The sequence below is a fragment of the Piliocolobus tephrosceles genome, chromosome 10 (assembly GCF_002776525.5).
Source record: "Piliocolobus tephrosceles isolate RC106 chromosome 10, ASM277652v3, whole genome shotgun sequence".
NCBI lineage: Eukaryota > Metazoa > Chordata > Mammalia > Primates > Cercopithecidae > Piliocolobus > Piliocolobus tephrosceles.
Genome location: NC_045443.1, coordinates 2,855,353 through 2,863,390, shown reverse-complemented (window position 1 = coordinate 2,863,390; position 8,038 = coordinate 2,855,353). Strand labels below are relative to the sequence as shown.

Below are 8,038 nucleotides of genomic sequence, written 5' to 3'. Positions count from 1 at the left end.
CCACGTGAGCCACAGCCTGGCCAACAATGGGCCACGTGAGCCACAGCTTGGCCAACAATGGGCCACGTGAACCCCTGAGGAAGGGATTTGGCTCAGTTTCCATCACCTAGTTGGATTCTGCCAAATTCCTCTGGGCTTCCCCCAAAACTCCCACTTAGCACTTCCCCAGGTCTTTGAAGCTAACCCCCTTAAGAAAAACCTTTGGCTACCTTTCCTACGAGAAAGCTCAGCAGTGTCCGGAAATCTCCTGCAAAGAGGGGAAAGATACCTGAGCAGGTATAAAGTTTTCCAGGAAGCTGCTTGGCAGACGTTGTTCCTTTCAAACAAGCCTGTGCTTTCAAATGGGAAGCCTGTGCCCTGGCCCTAAAAGGTGGAACCTGGAGGAGAAGGATCTCTGATTTTAAAAGGGCCTCTGCCTTAGCAAAATCTCAACTGTCTTTTAAGGTGAGATATTCTAAAAGGAGCATGAGGTTTCCTAGATCGACAGCTATGATTTCCCGCATGTGACCGATGTCTGTGTGTAGCAAGTGACCTGCCATCAGTGAGATAAGTGCGGCTCCAGGAAGGCACACCGTGGGCTGCCAAGAAAGGGTGGCAATCAAAGTTCTGTGTTGACCCCGATGTTGTCTCCTCTCCCCCAGAACCCAGCCCAAACACAGAAGAAGACAGCTGCTCACTGTTTCGGGGCTTCTCCTCATCCATGCCTTCGTCCTCGTTCTCGGGATCGATGTCTTCGGCCTGAGTGATCCAGTCCAGGTAGCCTTTGAGATCCTCTTCTAGCTGCTGCTTCTCCCGCAGCTTCTGGAAATCTCCCCGGGCCTTGGCCTTCTCCCTCTCTTTGGAAAACTCTCTGGTGAGAGTGAGAGGAGGGGCAGGGCAGGAGAGCACAGAGGAGGGAACACCGAGAAGGGTCAAGGATGGAAGGAGAGATGGAGATAAGGAGAAACAAGAGTCTTAATTGCTTTGCAGGGAGAAACCTGCCCACACGCCCCTACTTTCCACAGATAGCTCCGCTAGTCAGCCTAGGTTTTGTCTACTCTCACCTCGATGGGAAGTGTCAGTAAGGGGACAATCCTGACACAGGCCAGGAGAGGCTTAAGGGGATGGATGAAGTCCATCTCCCTCTTTTCCTGGATCATGACCACAGGCTTTGCTTTTTAATAACTGTTCTCCAAAGACCTGGAAACCCGTTCCAAGCAGTAACTAAAAACCACCACCACCATTCCAGAACATGCATTTCCATCCCACCCGGTATCAAGTGGCAGTTTAAAATTCTCCCAAGGATCTCCAGGTGACACAAGGTGTTAGACCAGCAGTGTGCCAAAGCCCACTCACTCACACCAGGTCCTGAGAGCCAATCATTCATGTCTCTTCCCAACCCTGGCTTCAGGGATGTCTCACTGGTAGCTTGAGATTGGCCACAGTGGGAATATTTACACCACGGTAACTGGCAAATGCTGAAAACCAGGGCTTTCCCCCCAGATAGCCTATTGTTAAATATTTACCAGTATACCACTGATTTGGGACCCAGGAGATTTAATGTCCTCAATCTCTATTCTTATGATGAGCTCAACCTGTCACTCAGCATTCCTGGAAGGATTTTTTTTTCGAATCTAGAGAAGGGTCTCTCCTACATGGAGACAAATGAAGGTTTCAAACACAAGAAAATGTCCTGGGGGCTGCCCTTTTGGTTTAAAGAAATCCAATCAGAATAGAAAAATACCTAAAATCAAGATGATATAAAAGTTAAACGATGCATTTGGTTTAAAGTAATAATGAGTAGACGTTGAAACTGGAGTGGGACTTGCTGGAAGAAGGGCCTATTGAAAAATTTCTGACACAATAACTATTTCTTTTCTATGATTCTGTCCTAATTTTCTCTCTGACTTCGAATTCACTTTCTGAGCAAGGAGGAGCCTGGCAGCAGAAGGCAATCATCAACACAGCAAATTCTCAACCCTCAAAGCAAGTCTGTGCCTTTTCTTGCAAAATAGGTATGAGGAGTATTTTTGGTTTTGATGTGCAGTCTTTGGGGAATGAGGCCCTTGGTGGTGCGTGGATGTGTGTATTTGTGTGTGTGTGTGTGTGTGTGTGTGTGTGTGTATGTACATGCACAGGACATCTTGGTTAATTCTTGGAGCCATGGTGTCTTCCTCTCTCACCAGTGAAGGCCTAGTTCAGGGCAAGAGGCTGCTGGAAGCACCTTGGAGAATTTTTTGCTCAAGCCACACTCTAGGAAAGGCACCATGGAAGGAGGGACGGCACCACAAACCGTAAGAGGGCAAAGGGCTCTCCTCCTGAGTCTCCTGTCCTGTGGGGCAGCTCCATCACTACCTGCACTGCCTAGTGCTTGCGTTTGGCCTCTGCCACTTGGGAGTGCACTGATTTCAGCATGCACCGTCTTTATGGTGAGATGGAGTTGGGGCTGGGGTGGGGCCTAGGGAACTTTTTAATTGGGAGAATGTGGGAGCTCTCAAGCTAACCAGTTCTCTTCAACTGCTGCCTTAATGATGCTCTGGTTTGGATTGAATTTTCCTCTTAAATTTGATTGACTCCAATTCTAATTGGATTGAACTTACTGCTTCTTGGGCTTCCTGCCAACCAGCGGGTACCTTCATTTTCTTCCCAAGGAGTTTTATGCTGGGGAAAAGCGGACAGATGGACAGCTCACAATGGAGAGGGAAGCTTTGCTCCTTCCCTGTTGGGGATGATCATAGAGAGATGCCATCCCCTCTCCTAACCTTTTATCCCCTGTACCTGGTTAAGCCTCCGGGGCCTTAGTCTTGCTCCTGGAGACAGTAACCTCATATAGCATTTTTCTCCCTATGCAAATCAACTCCAAAAACTGTGTTTCAAGGCCTCCTCTCTTGACTGTCTTTCTGTCTACCTCCATTTGCACTCCTCTGGGGTGGGTCTGGAGTTGCAAGGGGCTGAGCTTCACAGTCCTTTGTAAGGGCTCACTTCGGCTCTTTTGAGTGACTTTGCAGAGGGTTCAAGTTCTGGTTACAAAACACCTACCCATCCTTCTTTTGGAGTTGGGAGAAGAGGACTGGGACTCAACTGGAGTAGGGACAATTGGCCCAATCCTGTTTTACAGCATCAGCCCTATGGAGTGAAGCTCACCATCTATACCCCAAGGCCTTTGGGGATCTAAAATAAACATCCAGGGGGAGAAATAGAACGTGAGGTATGCTGCTGATTCTGCCTGGCTTGAAGATAATTTTCCTCAGAGAGGAAGGATGTGTTTTGGGAGTGTGAGAGGGATGGAGAAGGGCTTTAGTCAGATCTGGAGCATGGCTGCATCCCATGGAATGTGAGGCACAGCCAGGCTTGAGGCTGGATGGAAGGTGAGCCAAGGTTTCCCTCGGCAGTCCCCACAGAGTAAAGGATCTGCTGGTGGCAGTGCCTGGCTCTCTTTATCTCCTTACCTGGATGCCAGCCATGTTCCTGCTCTGGGGACTGAGCTAATGAAGACATGGAGCTCCAGCCTGACAGGCTGTACCAGGCCCAAGGACTAGAGCCGACGAGACAATCAGTCACTGCTGTGGGATTCGTCACGAGACAGGACTGCATCTCTCACCAGCAATGGCCAACATGAAAAACGAGGGGTGGTGTGGAGAGCCGGGGGCCAGGGCTCAGCAGTGTAAAGTATGCACGGGGCAGTGTGTGTGGAATTCAACCAACAGCCCGAGGCGTGCTAGGCCCTTCCATCATCGATACCACCCAGGCTCCTTATTTATGGATCCCACATCTACAAACATGCCTACTCACTAAAATTTGTTTGTAACTCCTGAATCAATACTTGTAGCACTTTTAGTCACCTGTGGACATGTGCAGATGACAAAAACTCTACGTGTTCCCGCTGAGGCCAAACAAGGGGGCATGTAGAGTTCTGCCTTCCCAATTCAGCCCTCATACTATGAGGTGTCCTTTTCACCGTCCACTTAGTGCCATGTTGTCTCATTTTTGTGCTTTTTGTTGGTGATTTTGCTGTTTAAAATGGCCCCAAGCATAATGCTGAAGTGCCGTCCAGTGTCACTATGCGCAGGAGGGCTATGACGTGCTGCACAGAGAAAACATGTGCATTATGTAAGCTTCACGCAGGCGCGAGTTACACTGCTGGTGGCCACGAGTTTAATGTTAATGAATCAATCGTATATATTAAAGCGTCTTTGAATAGAAACACACTTAAAACAAGGTTATGTATTGATTGGTTGACAAAATGTGAGCAGAGGCTCACAGGAAATAACCCTGTAGTTCCCCAGAACTAACGTCTCAGTGTTCACTGCTTCATGTTTGTGGTGACTTCATGGAATGTAACCGTCATGAATAAGGGGCGCTGACTGTGTACGCTGGGCCATCTCTCCTGCTCCCACCAACGAGGCCCGTGTGTCCTGCCGTTTCATTGCTTTCTTCTGGTCCCAGATGCTGTGTCTTAACTGTGGGGCCATGGTCCAGTGGTACTTCCTGGCTGTAAAATGCCTACCTCCAGGGGTTCTCTGCTTTTTGGGGACAAGACACGCCCAACTCCCAGTGGGAAAAGGGATGGGATGACTACCTATGTAAGAAATCGTGGGTCTTTTGCCAACTGGAGACGCACTTCCCAAGCCCTCTGTTTGCAATCGCTTAAAAACAAAAAGTAACCAGAGTCCAGAGTCCAGAGGTTCCACCTCATTACAGCTTCATGGGCAGTTTCAAGCATCTCATCGTCACTGTTGTAGACTTTATTCTAGTCGGCTGGAGATTGAGCTTTCTGAGGGGAAGTAATCATAATCTGATTATTAACTATACAAGCACCAGCCCTATGTCTTGCATAGGGTTAACGTGAGGACCATCAGATAATGAAGTATTTAGAAAAAATCCTTTAATATCTATTCTTTATATTGACTCTATCTGGCCTCATCAGAAACAGGTGTTCTGGATATGTGCATGCTCCAGACAGAAGAGGTCTAACCCTCTCGGGGTCAAAGTCTTTGAATTTCCATTAATATTTTTTTTTTCCTTTTTACTTTTAGAGACAGGGTCTCGCTCTGTCACCCAGGCTGGAGTGCAGTGGCACGACTATGGCTCACGGCAGCCTGAAACTCCTGGACTCAAGTGATCCTCCCGCCTTGGTCTCCTGAATACCTGGGATTATAGGTGCTGCCACCACGCCCAGTTAATTAAAAAAATTTTTGTTTTTAGAGAAGGGGTCTCACTATGTTGCCCAGGATGTTCTCAAACTCCTAGCTTCACATGATTCTCTTGCCTCAGCCTCCCAATGCTGGGATTATAGACATGAGCCGCCATGCACAGCCCTGAATTTCCACACTTTAAATGGAAGCTTTATGGAGTCATCTTCTCTACCTTCACGAGCAGAACACACCAAGCACCATTCAATCTTTCCTTAGTGACTGAAGGACATAATTTATGAGGATGAGTTACTGTGCTGGGCTATAAAATCATATTATCCTTAATTGTTGGAATGTAGGGTTTCACACTCCTCCCAGTCCCAGAAGGCTCCAAGACTGCAGTGCTATTCAGTTAGTGGCTTCGCTCTCCTTCAAGGGCCATGAAGATCTGCAGGGCTGCTGGCCCCTCTGCTAAACAGCCCTGCCCTGCTGCAGGCCTCTGGGTGGTTGCCTTTGCAGCTTCCTGCTGGGATTGTGTGTGCCTGCTGGCTGTTTCCCGCAGCCTGTGCTGATTGCTTCTGTGCCTGCCCGCTCGCTCCTCTCACCCTTCCTACTGCAGCTTCTGCTCTTCCCGTCTCCACTTCTCGCCCTGCCATTGAAAAGCATGGGATGAACTCGTCCCATGGATTTGGGGAGAGTACACCACAGAGGTCAGGAATAGAGGCCGTGGATTCACACTGCTTGGGCTCCGCTCTGCATCCTGTATTTGTCACTTGCTGGAATTGAGGTCGTTTCGGCTGCTAAGCCTCACTTTCCTTCTCTGTAGAATGGACAGAGGAATAACCCCAGCTCACTAAGTTGTCATGGGCATTAACCGAGTGAATCTAGCAAAAGCGCCGAGCACAGAGCCTGACAGAGAATGCTAGGGACTGTTAATGCTGCCACTGTGACAGTCAATTTCATGGAGCTGTGAGACCTTTTTGAATGCTTCTGGAAGTGTAGCCTCATCAGAAGTCTGATGAATAAGTGGGCGTTTGACTGCATGGTCGACTACATCTGCACCCAGTAAGTGGGTGACTATTCTACGGTCCTGGCTAATCAAGACTGACTAGAAACCATTGCCTGAGTGGTCAGCCAACAGAAGCCTGATTCCAGCTTTGGCACTGCATGGGGCGGGGGGGAACCAATTCAGAGTGGCCAGTCCTTGACACATGAGGAGAGGCCTCCTTAAACCAGAAAGGGGAGGTGCTCACCCACACACACCTCTTTGCTCTTCAGAGCAGACCCTTGGCCAAGGAAGCCTTGGCAGATGTTCTATCAGTGATTCGGGAGCTGCAAGGAGCAGATGGCAGCTCTCAGAATGGGTCAGGAAAGAAAGGTTGGGGAAGGTCTCCAGGAAAGACCAGCGTATAGACTCAAAGACTCCTAAGTTCAGAGGTCAAATAGCCTTAATGTTCCTGTTCTGAGTCAACCAACATTTTTGAGTATTACTAAGCTCCAGGTTTGGGGTGAGGTGTCTGAACACACTCTAGCACATTTAGGCTGAGTCAGCCAAGAAACGGCCTTCAAAGTGGCTTTTTCTCCAACATCAGCAGCTTCTGTCACTTGACGTCACTGCTTTGATTCCACCAGGAAGATGACTCCTCTGGGGGGGCCAAGAGTGACTGTGAACAGACGCTCTGCTCAGGGAGGACTCTCAGAGTCCAGCCCTCATTCTCCACTTCAGGCTCTTGGCAGGGGGTTACTTGCTCAGATTTGGTTCCCAATCTCCAGGGGAAGAAAGTGGAGTTACAGTCATTTAAAAGTCTTGAGCTGTGGCTTGTGTTGCAGTTCAAGCTCATTCATCGTAGATCTCATGGGAGGTGGTGCCTGAGTGCTGGCTCTGGTTCTGCTGCTTACCAGGGAAGTGACGTTGTACAAGTCGCTTAACATCTCTGGGCTCACGTTCCTCACCTTTACGAGGAAAGGCTGGAGCATTTCTAACATTTGATGATTCTGTAATTCCAGTTATAACAGGCACCCAGTAAATAATAATCATTGTAATGATAGCACCATTATTGGGCCCTTACTATATACCACTGTGTTAAGTATTCTGAAAATGATCTTATCCTATCATCACAGCCACCTATGCACCGGAATTATCATCTTCCCTTTTTCAGATGGGGAATCTAAGATTTAAAAAGGTGAAACCACCCAGCATTATGCACCCAGCCAGGGCAGAGCTGGGATGCCTCAATTTCTGCTTTGATTCAGGGTGATGAGGTTGATTTTTTTCCATCCTTTCCTTAGAGATTCACAAATAAACACAGGGACATTTTCTTGTGTTTGAACATGAAACTGAAAATCTCTCTACCTTCCAGGCAATGAATCAGAGACTTACGTTGTTCTGCTCATCATTGATATCCCTGATGGAAGGCACTAGTCTCCCGTGTGGCCTCACCTTGAAAAAAGGCATTTTGTCATCGAGGTCTCTATTGGGCCATTCTCCATGGGAGGCGGAAGGGCTGGGAGGAGACTGTTTCCTCTACGCAGCTCTGAAGGCCAAGCCCACTGCTCTGCACTGCATTAGGGCAGCTGTAGGAGCTGGGAGTAGCTGTTCTCAGCTTATGTACTGGGGAAATGTGGGGAGTAATCTTTCTCTTTATACCTAAATTTCTCCCAGCATTAACCTCTCTAGATATTTAGGAAAGACTCTGCAAAGCAGCTGACAGTCTCAAGCAGAGTAGAAGTAGATTAACCCCCTCCCCCAAGTGGCAAAGGCAGCACAGTGGTCATCCATGAGCCGGTCACCAGGAGCATTTAGGTGTTAGGCCTTGGCATGGCTGGTGTGGACTTCTGAAGAAGAAAGTGGGCTGAGGAAATACCTCATGCGTTTCCATGATGAAAAGCTCCTTGACCTTCCAACGACATGCTACTTCTACCATGGG

The 8,038-nt window shown here is 48.4% G+C and overlaps 1 protein-coding gene across 1 annotated transcript in view; it reads right to left on the bottom strand.

Annotated features, from left to right (window-relative positions):
• Positions 1 to 8,038, bottom strand: part of CACNA1C (calcium voltage-gated channel subunit alpha1 C) — a 640,117-nt gene that overhangs the window by 183,490 nt on the left and 448,589 nt on the right. Inside the window, exon 9 of the mRNA XM_026447798.1 lies at positions 678 to 850. Within this exon, the coding sequence (XP_026303583.1) occupies positions 678 to 850 (173 nt within the window). The remainder of the gene's footprint in view (positions 1 to 677; positions 851 to 8,038) is intronic.